At 41.0% G+C, this 17,688-nt stretch overlaps 1 protein-coding gene across 2 annotated transcripts in view; it reads right to left on the bottom strand.

The window, feature by feature from the left end:
• tasp1 (taspase, threonine aspartase, 1) overlaps positions 1 to 17,313 on the bottom strand; it is a 36,328-nt gene extending 19,015 nt beyond the window's left edge. Inside the window, exons 1-11 of one of the 2 annotated variants that reach the window (XM_062058484.1) lie at positions 17,144 to 17,313; positions 16,600 to 16,802; positions 14,290 to 14,357; positions 12,091 to 12,159; positions 11,291 to 11,411; positions 11,134 to 11,218; positions 10,967 to 11,046; positions 10,783 to 10,889; positions 8,385 to 8,504; positions 7,296 to 7,374; positions 3,501 to 3,611 (exon numbers count right to left, since the gene is read on the bottom strand). In XM_062058484.1, coding sequence (XP_061914468.1) covers positions 3,501 to 3,611; positions 7,296 to 7,374; positions 8,385 to 8,504; positions 10,783 to 10,889; positions 10,967 to 11,046; positions 11,134 to 11,218; positions 11,291 to 11,411; positions 12,091 to 12,159; positions 14,290 to 14,357; positions 16,600 to 16,744 — 985 coding nt within the window. In that variant the 5' untranslated portion in view covers positions 16,745 to 16,802; positions 17,144 to 17,313. The remainder of the gene's footprint in view (positions 1 to 3,500; positions 3,612 to 7,295; positions 7,375 to 8,384; positions 8,505 to 10,782; positions 10,890 to 10,966; positions 11,047 to 11,133; positions 11,219 to 11,290; positions 11,412 to 12,090; positions 12,160 to 14,289; positions 14,358 to 16,599; positions 16,803 to 17,143) is intronic. The other variant, XM_062058483.1, reaches the window with a different exon arrangement.
• Positions 17,314 to 17,688: the final 375 nt, after the last annotated feature.

Below are 17,688 nucleotides of genomic sequence, written 5' to 3'. Positions count from 1 at the left end.
CCATGTTCAAACATAAGGGTGTCCATATGTGCACTTGGCACCAGGACACCCTGAGCCGCAGTTCCATGATCAACTTTGTAGTTGTGTCATCGGATTTGCAGCCTCATGTTTTGGACACTCGGGTGAAGAGAGGGGCGGAGCTTTCTACCGATCACCACCTGCTGCGATGGTGGGGGAGGATGTCGGACAGACCTGGCAGGCCCAAACGCATTGTGAGGGTTAGCTGGGAACGTCTAGCAGTGTCTCCTGTCAGAGAGAGTTTCAATTCCTACCTCCGGAAGAACTTTGAACATGTCACGAGGGAGGTGCTGGATATTGAGTCCGAGTGGACCATGTTCCGCACCTCTATTGTCGAGGCGGCTGATTGGAGCTGTGGCCGCAAGGTAGTTGGTGCCTGTCATGGCATGTTGTGGATGCCGTCAAGCTGAAGAAAGAGTCCTATCGGGTTCTCTTGGCTCATAGGACTCCGGAAGCAGCAGACAGGTACCGACAGGCTAAGCGGTGTGCGGCTTCAGCGGTTGCGGAGGCAAAAACTCGGACATGGGAGGAGTTCGGGGAAGCCATGGAAAGCGACTTCTGGACGGTTTCGAAGCGATTCTGGACCACCATCCGCCGCCTCAGAAAGGGGAAGCAGTGCACTGTCAACACCGTGTATGGTGAGGACGGTGTTCTGCTGACCTCGACTGCGGATGTTGTGGATCGGTGGAGGGAATACTTCGAAGACCTCCTTAATCCCACCAACACGTCTTCCTATAAGGATGCAGTTCCTGGGGAATCTGTGGTGGGCTCTCCTATTTTTGGGGCTGAGGTTGCTGAGGTAGTTAAAAAGCTCCCGGATGAGATCCGCCAGGAGTTCCTTAAGGCTCTGGATGCTGTGGGGCTCTCTTGGTTGACAAGACTCTGCAACATCGCGTGGACATCGGGGGCGGTACCTCTGGATTGGCAGACCGAGGTGGTGGTTCCCCTCTTTAAGAAGGGGAACCGGAGAGTGTGTTCCAACTATTGTGGGATCACACTCCTCAGCCTTCCCAGTAAGGTTTATTCAGATGTACTGGATGGTCGAACCTCGGATTCAGGAGGAACAGTGCAGTTTTCGTCCTGGCCGTGGAACTGCGGACCAGCTCTATACTCTCGGCAAGGTCCTTGAGGGTGCATGGGAGTTTGCCCAACCAGTCTACATGGGTTTTGTGGACTTGGAGAAGACATTAGACCGTGTCCCTCGGGAAGTCCTGTGGGGACTGCTCAGAGAGTATGGGGTATCGGACTCTTGATTGTGGCGGTCCGCTCCCTGTACGATCAGTGTCAGAGCTTGGTCCGCATTGCCGGCAGTAAGTCGGACACTTTGCTAGTGAAGGTTGGACTCCGCCAGGGCTGCCCTTTGTCACCGATTCTGTTCATCACTTTTATGGACAGAATTTCTAGGCGCAGTCAGGGCGTTGAGGGGATCCGGTTTGGTGGCTGCAGGATTAGGTCTCTGCTTTTTGCAGATGATGCGGTCCTGATGGCTTCATCTGGCCAGGATCTTCAGCTCTCACTGGATCGGTTCGCAGCCGAGTTTGAAGCGACTGGGATGAGAATCAGCACCTCCAAGTCCATGGTTCTCGCCCGGAAAAGGGTGGAATGCCATCTCCGGATTGGGGAGGAAACCCTGCCCCAACTGGAGGAGTTCAAGTACCTCGGAGCCTTGTTCACGAGTGAGGGCAGAGTGGATTGTGAGATCGACAGGCGGATCGGTGTGGCGTCTTCAGTAATGCGGACGCTGTATCGATCCGTTGTGGTTAAGAAGGAGCTGAGCCGGAAGGCAAAGATCTCAATTTACCGGTTGATCTACGTTCCCATCCTTGCCTATGGTCATGAGCTTTGGGTTATGACCGAAAGGACAAGATCACGGGTACAAGCGGCCAAAATGAGTTTCCTCCGCCGGGTGGTGGGGCTCTCCCTTAGAAATAGGGTGAGAAGCTCTGCCATCCGGGAGGAGCTCAAAGTAAAACAACTGCTCCTCCACATCGAGAGGAGCCAGATGAGGTGGTTCGGGCATCTGGTCAGGATGCCACCCGAACGCCTCCCTAAGGAGGTGTTTAGGGCACGTCCGACCGGTAGGAGGCAACGGGGAAGACCCACGACACGCTGGAAAGACTGTCTCCCGGCTGGCCTGGGAACGCCTCGGGATCCCCCGGGAAGAGCTGGACCAAGTGGCTGGGGAGAGGGAAGTCTGGGCTTCCCTACTTAGGCTGCTGCCTCCGCGACCCGACCTCGGATAAGCGGAAAAAGATGGATGGATGGATGTTTAAAATGATAAAGAAAGAACAGCTGAATTCATTTAAACTGGTACTAGTCTAAATGTACCAGTGTAACAGATGGTGATGACAGAGCTACAGGAATAATAAACTATACATTCAAAGTAGGGCTGTCAAATGATTAGTTTTTTTAAATCAGATTGATCACATTTTGGAATTTGGATTAATCATGAATAATCACATGTGATTACTCACTTGAATGATTAAAATTTGCTTAAAAAAGACCTGCACAATTGTTTCAAATTCCAAACGGCTAATTTTTCGATGGAACATTTTTTTTAATTAATATCTCTGCCACGCTGCTATGGTTTAAATTACAATTTTCTGGTGGTATGGGATCCCAAATACAAATAAACAGGTGCCAACAGGTAAGTAGAGTTCTAACGGTATTGTAGATACCGAGGTATTGTAGTTTCAAAATCCTCACAGTAATGCCGTGATGTGTGACGGTGTAAAACAAAAATTTGGTGAGTAGTTTTTTCTGGCGCTTTTGCATTGGCCGGTTCGAAAATAGAACTACATCTCCCATAATCATTTGCGCTGTGTGGGACCGGCAAGGTGGGGGCCTTAAAGGGCAGAAAAGGCGGAAGCATGCGGGAGAAGCGTGTTTGTAGCAGATAAGAGGAATTTATTTTTGTCATACAGGAATGTTTTTTTTGTTTGTTTTACTTAAATGCATGTCAGTATTTTCAAAAACTTTGTAACAGTTTTATACAAAGTTCTTCAGGGCTGTATTTTGAATTGAAATTTGAGAGCGAGCACACCACTCGGAGTCTCCTCACTCATTTTGTTTTACTGACATATGCATTGAGCTGATCACTGACTGTATAGCAGTTAGTTAGAGGTTGCACGCGCAAAATAAATGTCATGATTAATCTAAGTGTGTACATGATTAGTGCAATACTTTTTTGTGATTAATCACATGAGTTAACTTGTTAATTTTGACAGCCCTAATTCTAAGGCAAAACCCTTAAAAGAATAAAACAAAATCTTCACCTAAACATTTAACAACATCTCAAATAATCTTCGACTGTCAACTTTGACGTATGAAGAATTTGTGGGCCAAGTTAAAGCAGCAAGACGTATCCAACGTTTCTTCTGACTGTGGTCTTGCAACTGTTTAGTAATCCTACCAGAACTTCATTGTGTTTTTTACAAACACATTCTTGGCCGGCATTTCTGTGAAATTAAAATTCAACTCACTGATGAACTTGTTTTGCATAGCCTCGAGCAATGCTTGATGAGCATCTTTCGACTGCATGGCCGCAGAGCATTCCCGTGCTAGCATGGTGCGAATCAGATGCTCACCACAGCCTGCAAGAGACACAAAGACACCACTGAAAGTGTTAAAACAAGGGTGGCCCAACACATGGATCCTGCATTATTTTTGGTAAAGTTCAATGCATCTACAAGAGGGGCTTTTGCAAACTGTGTAAACTGAAATCTTATGTAAGCACACAAAAGTATGAATATGATAGGTAAACATGTAAGAATCATTATTACTGTTATTACAAGGGCACAACTGCCTCACAGCAGGGAAATTAAATGTAAACAGATGTGGGTGAGCATGAGTGACCCGGCTGCCAAATATAACACTAACAACTTTATCTGTAAAGTCGAACACATTGTTTATTTTCTTATTCTTAAATTAAAGCTAACCAAATCTGCAGGATAACTTGTATAAAGTGTGAACATGCAATTCTTTCCAAAAGTGCTGAATTATTTTGAAGCTGTTGCTGCATGTGGTATGGCATCACATCCAAGGAAGCAAACAGAAACAAAGTGCAAAGACTTTAAGCAAAGGATCTGAAAAAAAGCACAGGGAGCTTGCACAAATGTCTCACATCAATCTTTATAACTTTTATGGAAACATGTAGCAGGTGTATATTATATATATATATATATATATATATATATATATATATATATATATATATATATATATATATATATATATATATATATATATATATATATGTATATATATATATATATATATATATATATTTATATATATATATATATATATATATATATATATACCGTATTTTTCGGACTATAAGTCGCACCGGCCGAAAATGCATAATAAAGGAAAAAAACATAAGTCGTACTGGAGTATAAGTCTTTTTTGGGGGAAATTTATTTGATAAAACCCAACACCAATAATAGACATTTGAAAGGCAATTTAAAATAAAGAAAGAAAAGTGAACAACAGGCTGAATAAGTGTACGTTATATGACGCATAAATAACCAACTGAGAACGTGCCTGGTATGTTAACGTAACATTTTATGGTAAGAGTCATTCAAATAACTATAACATATAGAACATGCTATACGTTTACCAAACAATCTGTCACTCCTAATCTCTAAATCTGATGAAATCTTATACGTCTAGTCTCTTACGTGAATGAGCTAAATAATATTATTTGATATTTTACGGTAATGTGTTAATATTTGCACACATAAGTCGCTCCTGAGTATAAGTCGCACCCCCGGCCAAACTATGAAAAAAACTGCGACTTATAGTCCGAAAAAAATATGGTATATATATATATATATATATATATATATGTATATATAGACATTTTGAAGGTGGTCCTTCCGAACTTATAATGTTTGATCATAACTGACAAGCCTGAAAAACAAAATGCATGCATGTGGTAGAAAGGAGTGTAACAACATTGCTGTGTTGTTGTTATCAATACTTGCGTAATGCTTTAACACTTTTTTGTAAGCACCGTAAAATATCAAGAGTCTACAACAAAACTAAATACAGGACTGCAACTGTGGAAACCAGATGCGGAGCATCAAGTTATTTTCTACTGAGAGTTAAAAGGTCAGATTGGCCAGGTACTGGGTCCTTTGTTGTGTAAAACTGTAAAGCGCACAAGAAGTGGTTATAACAGCGGCACAAAAACAGTTGAACTAGAGTTGCAGCCCCACAAGAATCACATAGGGGAAAAGCCCACAAGGAATCTGGGACAGCCAGCAGCAGCAGGAGCAGCAGCGAAAGTGAACACTGACATATGCAGGCTTTTCGCTCAAGGACCACAACAAAGTAAACAATTTAGTGGATACACAAAGGTACAGCTTAAGTGACATATAACAAAACAACATGCTGCAAAATAGAAGTTAGGCGGGGTGATTGAGTAAGGAAGGGTGACAGAGGGTGAGGCTCATGCTTCCCTTATGTCAGGATGAAAACGATTGTTTTTCCTGGTTCTTTTGATGGGACTGGCTTTCATGCAGGGAAATTAAAACCAGGTGATGTACTGGAACACACAATGCGCTCATCTACTTACGTGCCCCCTTAGGAAATATTTTTTTAGCCAACACCAGAGACGTGGCCACATTATAAGGAAATGAGAGGATGTGGTGGAAATACAGTAGTAAATTTACACTTCATCATCTTTGATACTGGATTAACATAACATCACCATAAAAGAAAGAAAGCCTTGTAGTTATTTTTAATCAAAGGCGTTCAAAACCTTTCAAACTGTCATCTTATGTACTTTGGGCTAATTTATTTGTTAATTACATTAAAATCAATGGATTCTCAAAGGCTTTCAAAACCCTTTCAAACTGTCATCTAATGTACTTTGGGCTCATTTATGTGTTAAATTACATTAAAATCAATGGATGTGCATGATGGCAAGCCATCATGCACAGTCCTTTCCCCTGTTAAAAGTTATCTCATCTTGTGATATCGTTCTCATCTTGTGATATCGTCAAACTATTTTACTATATTGCTTTAAATTGACCTCACATTTTTGATCACCAAAGGCAGATTTTAGGTGTCCAATAATTGTATAAGTCTTCGTGTAACCTGTCTAGCCAAAAAAAAAAAAAATTCCGGTGAGAAGAATTTCGATGTTGATCCCCATCAAAATTCCTTCAACGCTTCTTAGCATATAAATACGTTTTCAATTTGTAGGATGGCTATTCTTTGCAATTAAAACTACATCTGGCAACTTTGTGGCTAACTTATATACATTATTAGTTTATTCACATGTTGGATGTAAATGGTAAATGGGTTATACTTGTATAGCGCTTGTCTACCTTCAAGGTACTCAAAGCGCTTTGACACTATTCCCACATTCACCCATTCACACACACATTCACACACTGATGGCGGGAGCTGATATGCAAGGCCCCAACGACGACCCATCAGGAGCAAGGGTGAAGTGTCTTGCTCAAGGACACAGCGGACGTGACAAGGTTGCTAGAAGGTGGGGATTGAACCAGGAACCCTCAGGTTGCTGGCATAGCCACTCTCCCAACTGCTCCACGCCGTCATGTCTGAAGTCAAAGCTAGCAGAGGACAGGCAACTCTAGCCCATTTTTTATTTTATTTTTTTTTAAACAAAGCTACAATTAAAAGCAATGGTGTAGTTAGTTAACTCAATATTTAGTTTGGATACCAATGTCTGCAGTTAAGAGAAGCAACCACCACCTTATTCTGCCTATGTCTTCCTGGTTCTGACACAATCGAGGAAAAAAAAGTGAAAAGCAGTACAGCACAGTTGACAGGAAAACTCCATCCATCACATAATGTATATAGAATTTAATTGCGGGGGGAATAGATTGAGATAGCTTGCGGATCCGGGAACAGTAAACTAACAACAATATGCTGCTCTGCACTGGCTCTGTTTTTATCCATAGCAGGTGTCCCTTGTCAAATGTCATTGCATATTCAAAGAGCCTCGAAAGGCACCTGGCGTGCAGATGACTAACAAAGAGAGGAGAAAGATGACTCAATCATCTGAGGAAGTGACTGATGAGAATCACTCAGCCAGCAGGAATGATCGGAGGTCATTGGAAAGAATTATCGGGCCTTTCAAAACTTGACACAGTGGGGCTAAAAAACAGACTCAAACCAAATATCTGGTTCTGATTGCTATTGACTCCAACAAAAAATGTAGGGCTTGTGTGGTTGTTATACATTAGAATAGGTATGCACAACATATAGAATGGTGTAGAAGATATGGAGTACTATACCTGAGGTACTGACTGCTGTAGCATAAGGGTTCATGTTACAAGCATTTTCAGCCCAACAGCCACATCCGTAATGAGCAGCCTGACAAAAGAAGTTTTGAAAGTCAAAATCACCTTGTGTATGTTGTAGTATTCGTGTATGTAACTGTTTGTCTGAATGTGTCTAATAAAGAGAAAACAGCAAATAATTTTTTTTGAAAGAGTTGTAGCCAAATTTTGTGTTTCTCTAACTTTGACTCTTCAGCATTTTTTAAAAGAATACTTGTGTATATAATTACAATATATAGTCAATAAAAAATTACTATACAATATAGCCTCTATTACTGTATCTTCCCTACCCTCAAGACTATATAATATACTGTAGTTGAAGCCTCCCCTACTCCCTGGAAAACTAGCAATAATTTTCTAAAGCATATTTCGTCAAGTTTTTTGCTCACCTCAGACTGTGTTGATTCTCTGAGATTAGGAACTAAAAATATAAATTAATTTTGCCTTTGACATAACTGAGTTCAGCTAAAAAAAAAATGTATTTAGCTCAAGTTGCTGTCCCACCGAGGGATGGGACACTTTGAAATTCTCTATTGTAGTCAAAGCATTGCATATTTTCTTTTGAAAATACATCAAATTTGTGCTTTACAATGTTGGGCCCTCACTCAGGCATACCAACTTTCCCAGAATTAAAAAAATATATATTCCAACTGCTCATTACAACAATATTGAATAATTGTAAATCACAAACCAAATGAAAACTGAAGTAACAAACTTAGTGAAACACCTGCCAGGACGTTTTGCAATGAATGTGCATATAAAATACCGTGATTGGTGTAACTTGAATCTGCGCCATTGTGCGTCATTCTCTATTTCTGTAAACTTTCACTTTGCCAATGACCCCAAACCCGTTGGGAGTACTTTCTTCTTTTTCAGTCAGGCAAACTGTTTATTTTTTCCAGCTGCAATCATTTTCCCTCACTGTGTTATTATAAAGGCCAACCAAATATGACGCAACATGCATGACTGTCTACACAGATAGCTAACAAGTGTATATTGATTATGCACTCTTGGTATACCACTAAAAGCTGTAAGTGCTATTACCTGGCCAACCCTGCCTGGATGTTTCATGGCCAGACCTCCACTGGACACCGCTGCAGCTACATTACCTTGCATGTCAACCACAATGGCTCCAACAGTGTCAAGAATCCCGGAACCATTTTCCTACATCACAGGAAATTATCAGCAGTAATGAATTAGTACAATCTAGCATGCAATATTAATTATGTTGTCTTACTCTTTAAAGTTATTCCCTTACTATTTGAGTCCTAGGTGGGTTGCTGTTTGCTTGAGAAATGATTTTCTGCAACCACCATGCTATAAACTGCAAATTAAGTTAGGCCTGCAGTGGGTATGTGCAGAATAGCATGTGATGCATTTCCAAATCCAACCAGAAATCTGACTTATTCTTAAAACGTGAATAAGGCAGCCAGGGGCGCCTTAACCTAAGCCCCCACCCCCTGAAAACTGTTTGAAAAACATATATATTGTTTTACTCAACAGACAGCAACAATGCAAATATAAAAATAATTTTGCATATGAATACATCTCCTTTGCGATAGGCACGTCTGTGCTGGCGGGGCAGGAGATTGCCTGTGCATTTAGGTCAGTAGTCCAGACGCTGGACTCACACACCAGCGACCTGGGTTCACACCCCGCTTGGAGCAGCAGGAAAAAACAATGCAGCTGAGAGAGTACACAACCGCTACACGAAGAAGAGCTGTCAATCGTGATTGACAGCTATGAACACCATTAATTTCATTCCGCCGTCAAAATCGGGGGCCACTGGGTTTCAGCCTAGGAAAACCATTGCATTAAGGCGGCCATGAAGGCAGCATTTATCTTATCATTCACATATGCTCTGAAATCTATCCTGTTTTACAGTTAAACAAAGCAAAATCTTCTTTCGCTTATCCAAAGTCGGGTCGTGGGGGCAGCAGCCTAAGCAGAGAAGCCCAGACTTTCCTTTCCCCAGCTACTTCATCCAGCTCTTCCCGGGGGATACCTAAGCGTTCCTAGTCCAGCTAGGAGACATAGTCTCTCCACCGTGTCTTGGGTCTTCCCCGTGGACTCCTACCATTTGGAGTGACCCTAAACACCTCCACAGGGAGGTGTCCGGAGTGCATTCTGACCAGATGCCCAAACCACCTCATCTGGCTCCTCTTGATGTGGAGGAGCAGCAGCTTTACTCTTAGCCGCTCCCGAATGACAGAGCTTCTCACCCTATCTCTAAGGAAGAACCTCGCCTCCCGAAGGAGGAACCCCATTTCGGCCGCTTGTACCCGTGATCTTGTCCTTTCGGTCATAACCCAAAGCTCATGACCGTAGGTAAGGATAAGATCGACAAAGCAAAGTATTTTTGAAAGGTTTTTTTTAACTACTGCATGCTCTGGGGGAAAAAGCTCATGAATGAAACACCAGTTATTCTAAGAGGGTAAATTCTTATTTTACTTGATGCAAGAGTTCAATTACATACATAAGACTGTTAGCAGAGGAAAAAAACGTCTAGTAAAATCATGGATGCTAAATGCAGTCATTTATAAATCTTGCAATCAGGTCATGAACGTTTATGTAAACATGGAAGAGACAGATGACAATGTAAACCTGCAACTCGTTTGCTAACAAGCTATTTGATGCACAAATCAATCACCTGATTAGATATCACTCTATAACGGCTAAGTTAACAAAAAATGTACTTCACTGTTGTTCTTTAGTTAACAGATGTCATTAATATTGAGGTTTGATAACTGTACTCAACGGACCATAATACTTTTTAGAAAGAGGTTGGTACGATTAGTATATCTGGCAGTAGTCGTTCTCATGCTATACTCGATTAAACACGATGACGATCCAAAACAAGATGGACTCTCCCACTCACTTCTGTGAGTGGGTAGCACAATTTGTGGGTTGGGAGCACAATTAATCTTTGCTCAGCTGCTTTCTGCTCAACTCATCAAATCAGTCGCCAGCTGTGATGCTCGGTGCACTGAAACTTTGCACAAACCACTGTCAACGCTTGCGTCTTTTCTTGGAGCAGACACTGCGGTCTGCTAACTCCATTTCCTCTGTGGAGGAACTTGAGATGTTATATGGTAGAACTCACCTCACTTATTGAGCATTATTGCCATCTTCTCTCCCTCAAATACCATATTATACAAGTGAATGTCTGTTTTTGGCTTTTTAAAACTTGTTTGCTTGAAAATACAAAAGTCCATACAACTACTACCACTTTTCGTTATGGTAAGGATTGCATGATGGAAATCCCATTTACACTGTTATTTAACACTAGTATTTCCGGGGTCCAAACAAAATCCTTAGTAATTATCATTTTACAGTGACTGAATTAGTAGCATGTGTAGTGGCAACTACTTCAAAGTGAGTAAGTTTTTAATTTTAATTAGGTTACACAAGTACATCAACGATTTAATGTAATAATGCTCACGTTTCCACTTGATTGTCGCCTCTTCTTTGTGTGATTACGCCCCGTATCCATTTTCTCAGCCAGCTCCATCTTTCTTTTGTTCCGCTTGTAGGCAGATAAACTAAATTCTTTAGGTGATAAAATACACTCATTTGTTTGCAACACAAGTTATGATGTTATGGTCACTTTTTATAGGAATACTCACTTGTGGTCATTTTCTCAGAGAGGCAGGGTGGGACACCGTGGCCAACAGCCCAGTCATGTGCACCCCGTCCCACCAAAAAGCTGCAAAATAAAATCACAAAACATTGATAGGTAAAGCTGTAGTAGAGTCACATTACTGACAAAGTAGTTGATAACCATGATGTTCACCAAGGGGGTATTCTTCCTGCTGATAATTTCCCTTTTTGTGCTTCACTTAGTAGTCGATTTGCAACCATGATGGGGTTCTTGATTCCTAAAGGAACAGGAACTATTACAATATGGGGAAAAATGAAATTGAAATTACCCATCATAGTAATGGACTTACCACTAATAGCACCAACAGCTCCATATTGCAGTGATTTACCATCCATGACACTGGCATCACATTCTATTTCCCCTGACAAGTTAAGGTTGGAGCCCATGCCCGCATTTGTAAAAGGAGAGTCCTGAGAACACAAAGTACATGCAGGAAGAAAAAAAACAAACTACATTTTTAAATCAGCCATACTTGCAGAATTATCTTGTGTAAAGGCTGTATCATAGTTTAACAACGATAAAAAGTTTACATTGGAGTGACAAGTGTTTGAAAGTAAATCAATCCCATTTTAGGCTTGTGATATAGCCCTAACAAAGATGTTTTGCATATTCTTTTCTACTGTATTGTAACATTTGTTTATGTATGTATGAGGAAGGTATGAATGTAAACTCAGATTTCTGACTGAATTAAGACCTTCCATTTTGTTGTCTTTCCACATGCAGGAAAAACTACACACGGTTCAAAGGTCTTCTATAATTGGGGCTTAATATGAAGTGCATACTACACTTGCAAATCCTCCGGTATTCCATGCAGCTGCAGAATTCATTAAATCCATTTTTCTTTTTTCTAACCTGCGGCTGAGGTAAAAGATGCTTTACATCATTCAATGGGATGTGTGTTCATACATCAGCATTTTAAGAATCCAAATGTTGCTGTTTTTGTTTGTTTTTTAAATACATACAGGTGTTGTCTCAAGTTTAGTAACTATTTAAAGAGACGGGTTATGGGATGTTGTTTTAAAGTCCCCAATATTTTGTTAGGTAATGAATCAAAATAATCAAAGTTGTGTTGGATCATAATTAACTAACCTCGAGCTCCACCAGTGCTGCAGCCACTGCTTCAACTGCAAGTGCCCCTGCTTTGAGCTGCTCCACAGCCTGGAAATGATAGTTGTCAATTTCACTTAACAGACATTATTGAGAAAAGGTGAGACCTTAAGGTAACAAAATGTCAGAAAACTATTTAAAAAATATACTTGGTACTTCAATGTAAATAATATAATACCCTAATTGTGCAGACATTGGTGAAAGGATCAAAGTACAAACCCCAAAACCAGTGAAGTTGGCACGTTGTGTAAATCGTAAATAAAAACAGAATACAATGATTTGCAAATCCTTTTCAACTTATAATCAATTGAATAGACTGCAAAGACAACATATTTAACGTTCGAACTGGAAAACTTTGTTAATTTTTGCCAATATTAGCTCATTTGGAATTTGATGCCTGCAACATGTTTTTAAAAAGCTGGCAGAAGTGGCAAAAAAGACTGAGAAAGTTGAGGAATGCTCATCAAACACTTATTTGGAACATCCCACAGGTGAACATGCTAATTGGGAACAGGTAAGTGCCATGATTGGGTATAAAAGCAGCTTCCATGAAATGCTCAGTCATTCACAAACAAGGATGGGGCGAGGGTCACCACTTTGTGAACAAATGCGTGAGCAAATTGTCCAACAGTTTAAGAACAACATTTCTCAACGAGCCATTACAAGGAATTTAGGGATTTCACCATTTACGGTTCGTAATTTCATCAAAAGGTTCAGAGGCTCTGGAGAAATCACTGCACATAAGCGATGATATTACAGACCTTCGATCCCTCAGGCGGTACTGCATTAAAAAGTGACATCAGTGTGTAAAGGATATCACCACATAGGCTCAGGAATACTTCAGAAAACCACTGTCAGTAACTACAGTTTGTCGCTATATCTGTAAGTGACAGTTAAAACTCTATGCAAAGCGAAAGCCATTTATCAACAACACCCAGAAACGCGGCCGGTTTCGCTGGGCCCGAGCTCATCAAAGATGGACTGATGCAAAGTGGAAAAGTGTTCTGTGGTCTGACGAGTCCACATTTCAAATTGTTTTTGGAAACTGTAGACGTCGTGCCCTCCGGAACAAAGAGGAAAAAAACTATCCGGATTGTTATAGGCGCAAAGATCAAAAGCCAGCATCTGTGATGGTATGGGGGTGTATTAGTGCCCAAGGCATGGGTAACTTACACATCTGTGAAGGCACCATTAATGCTGAAAGGTACATTTAGGTTTTGGAGCAACATATGATGCTATCCAAGCAACGTTATCATGGTCGCCCCTGCTTATTTCAGCTATACAATGCCAAACCGCGTGTTACAACAGCGTGGCTTCATAATAAAAGCGTGCGGGTATTAGACTGGCCTGCCTGTAGTCCAAACCTGTCTGCCAGTGAAAATGTGTGATGCAATACGAAGCCTAAAATATCACAATGGAGACCCCGGACTGTTGAACAACTTAAGCTGTACATCAAGCAAGCGTGGGAAAGAATTCCACCTGAAAAGCTTCAAAAATTGGTCTCCTCGGTTCCCAAACGTTTATGTTGTTAAAAGGAAAAGCCATGTAACACAGTGGTCAAAATGCCTGTGCCAACTTTTTTGCAATGTGTTGCTGCCATTAAATTCTAAGTGAATGATTATTTGCAAAAAAAAATTAAGCTTCTCAGTTCGAACATTATATATCTTGTCTTTGCAGTCTATTCAAATGAATATAAGTTGAAAAGGGGCAGCACGGTGGAAGAGGGGTTAGTGCGTCTGCCTCACAATACGAAGGTCCTGAGTAGTCCTGGGTTCAATCCCGGGCTCGGGATCTTTCTGTGTGGAGTTTGCATGTTCTCCCCGTGACTGCGTGGGTTCCCTCCGGGTACTCCGGCTTCCTCCCACCTCCAAAGACATGCACCTGGGGATAGGTTGATTGGCAACACTAAATTGGCCCTAGTGTGTGAATGTGAGTGTGAATGTTGTCTGTCTATCTGTGTTGGCCCTGCGATGAGGTGGCGACTTGTCCAGGGTGTACCCTGCCTTCCGCTCGATTGTAGCTGAGATAGGCTCCAGCGCCCCCCGCGACCCCGAAGGGAATAAGCGGTAGAAAATGGATGGATGGATGGATAAGTTGAAAAGGGATTACAAATAATTGTATTCTGTTTTTATTTACAAATTACACAACGTGCCAACTTCACTGGTTTTGTAGAATACTTACTTGCTGGCAAGCTCTTTTGCATACATGTTTGTACTCCTTGGCCTTTGATTCTGAATGGTATCCTGCACCTGAAACCATATGAAACCATGTAAGAAAACGATTTAAACGGAATTACCGTATACTATGTTTAGGGCAGTGTTTCTCTATAACTGTTTGGCAGGCGTAATAACGTGTCAGGGGGGCTGTAAGAGCCAGTGGGACTTCAGGTATTTGTGTCTTTATAAACGCCTCAATGATACACAAAACCTTTAGCTTGGTGGCAGCTGTGCTTGAAATAATCAACAGGCTGACCTGGAAATCCATCCATTTTCTACCGCTTGTACTTCTTGCGGTCGCAGAGTCTAAGGTGTACCCTGCCTTCTGCACGACTGCAGCTGGGATAGGCTCAAGGCCCCCACACTTCCGAGAGGGACAAGCGGTAAAAAAAAAGGATGACTGGTTTAATTATAACTTTTTCAAAATAACAATAGCTTCAAAACAATCTGCCCTGCAGAGTCTATCCTATTTCGTCGCCATCAAACAAGCACACTGTAATGAAACAACTGGAGATATGTGATGCATTACATTGTATCATATGCATGTTCGAAATAAACTGAAACTGAACTGAACTTTAACATCACCCTCATTGACTAACCAAGTTTAAGTTTAAAAGGAACTGCATTTTTTTGGAATGTTATCTGTATTTCACAATCCCTAGGACACACAATAACACGTATTTTTTATTTTATGCATTCTAATTTGTAAATAAAAGTCCGCTTCTAATGGAGCCAATAGGAGTCATGACGTCATTGCTTCTATTTTGACCATAAAACTCAATAACCATCCAAAAACCACCAACAATACCCTATTTACATTTCGTGACCTGAATATTAAACAAGTATTATCAATATTGTTATTATAAGCGCTAATGTTAAGAACTTACATTTAACGGCGCATTGATCAGAGGCAATATCCCCATTCTGCATCATACTTTGGTGAGCTGCTTTCTCGCCTAGGAGCTTGTGAAAGTTAATTCTAGATTATAAATCATGCCTCTAAACTGAGAACTGAGATATGATAATGGCAAAAAAGATGCGAAACGACCCTTTGTTCCGCCCCGCTTTTTTCTTCGCAAGGATTGCTAATCATTTTTCATCTAAACAGGAATATATTAACATCCTAACAGTCGGCATTTCAGTAAAAGCAGACATTGTACAGTATGTGATTAATCAGTGATTGTTGAAGGAAAAAGCGAACGCTGTGATTTGTTTGCGATATTAATGTGTTCTTGTATGATTAAAATTACCAAAATACGTAAATACTACATGTTATTATGAATGTATTGAATTGAATTGGGACTGTGTGACAATGGGTGGCACTTTCGTGACTTCTGCGGTGCTTTTTTGTGAACTTCTGGATCTGCCTCCTGGGAGCCTTTTGGCAATGGAGACCAGCTGCCGGGTCCAGAGTCCGTTTGGAGAGACTGGAGGAGATGCGGATAAAGAGACAGAGCTGCAGAGCTAGCGCTGAGCGCCAGGATGGAGAAGCTTCACAGTGTTTTGGCTGAATGAGCAGGTATCGGACACCTCGGTCTCCTCGGACGTATCCTCGCTCATCCATGCGGACTGGACACTGGTTGCTTTCTTGGGTCTGCTCCTGTCTCTGGCCATGCTCCCCCCACCCCAGCAGACGATGGCGTGGAACACAGCAGAGGCCACCACAGTGTATGTTTTATTTGTATTTTTTACTTTTGTGGCTGTGTGTAGAAGTGGCACTGCTGGAGAGGCAGCTGGTTGCATCAGCTCTGCTCTTTTATTGTCTTTAATGCCCTTTGTGTTATTTTATGTTTACCTCTTACACACATGTTTATGTGTGCTATGGCTATGAGGTTTTTTCCCCCCTTGACCTCAGTCTGGACCCCCGTTTACCTGTTTCTCACCTTTTTTGTAAGGGCCGCCTCGTCAGCGATCCTGTTTTGTCTCCCTGTAATGTTTGTCTGCTCTTGAATGGGATTGTGCTGAAAATCTTAATTTCCCTTTGGGGATTATTAAAGTGATTCTGATTCTGATGTACCTACATTACATATATACTTACAGCATTTATATACAATGTTGATGGAAGTGTTAGGATGTTTTTAGAGCACTTTATAGCGGAACAAATTAACTCCCGTAGGCTCCATTACTCGCATGTATTTACTAGTTAGCGTGCATAAAAAAGAAAATACACATGTTCTTGTCTTTCATAAGGATTGTGAATGAAAAGCAAACTTCCCAAAAAATGCAAATGTTAAATATTTTGCTTAAAATGACTGAATAGAGTGCATATACCTACCTGCATGCACTAAAACAAATCCACCGACACTTAGCTTATGATTCTGGATTGAGTCCCGTGTATTGTGCCATGAAGTGTCTTTGAATAATGGTGTTTGCTGCTCTGCAGTAGTCTTCTTCTGAGCACTTTCCATATCCCCCTGCATTACTTGTCATCGCCCAATACACACAATTGTGTGGCAAAACCTTTTGGGGGAAGCACTCCTGTGAAGACAACATAATAATATCATTTTAATTAACTCGTCATAAAGAATATCATAGGCGACAGTGACATCTCAAAGCTTTAAAACATGCATTGCACATCTCCGGTGTAGATAACCTTTATCTTAGCGTTTAATGCAAGCAACATTAATTACGTGTTCTACACCGCCTTGCCATAAGTCTTTATCCACACAAAGCCAGCTGGCCTATTACATTATTACATATCACAATATTACATATTACAATATACTGTAAGCAACCGAGGGAAGCGTGTAGTAGTTGGCTTGCGATAGCATGCAAGCTAACAGTTTGCCGACATGAAAGCACAAATAACCACCACTTACTTACTTATACTTGTCTCCCATAAGCGACACGGCGCATAAAAGAAGGATGATTGTAAGTTCCAACTGTCACTTGTCAACGTTAGCCGGTTCGCTAAAAACGACTTAAAGCACTTCCGGGTACAGCCACACGTTGCTAAGGAAGTGAGAGAGGTCGGGCTTGTGTCACGTGACCCACGCGCTCCCCTTCCGAAATGACGTCACTGTCCATAATGTACCGTCTTGAAATAAGATTACAAACATGGCTTCAAGGATCACAGTGCAAAGATGGATGTAAACAATTATTTTATATTATACCACATGTTATGTAATTACAGGCAACAAAATGTTTTATTTCATTAGAGTTTGTTTTTTTTTTCCCAAAAAGCCTACATTTTTAGTTGTAAGAAATTCAAGAGAGCCGAAATAACAAACAACATACGATGGGTTAAAGCAGGTTAAATTAATACATAAATAAAATGTTGTATTGAGATGCAAAAAAAAAATATATATATATATATATATATATATATATATATATGGTAAATGGGTTTTACTTGTATAGCGCT

The sequence above is a fragment of the Entelurus aequoreus genome, linkage group LG09, assembly GCF_033978785.1.
Source record: "Entelurus aequoreus isolate RoL-2023_Sb linkage group LG09, RoL_Eaeq_v1.1, whole genome shotgun sequence".
In the NCBI taxonomy this organism is placed as follows: domain Eukaryota; kingdom Metazoa; phylum Chordata; class Actinopteri; order Syngnathiformes; family Syngnathidae; genus Entelurus; species Entelurus aequoreus.
Note: the sequence above shows the minus strand (reverse complement) of the source record. Positions and strands in the feature narration are given on the sequence as shown.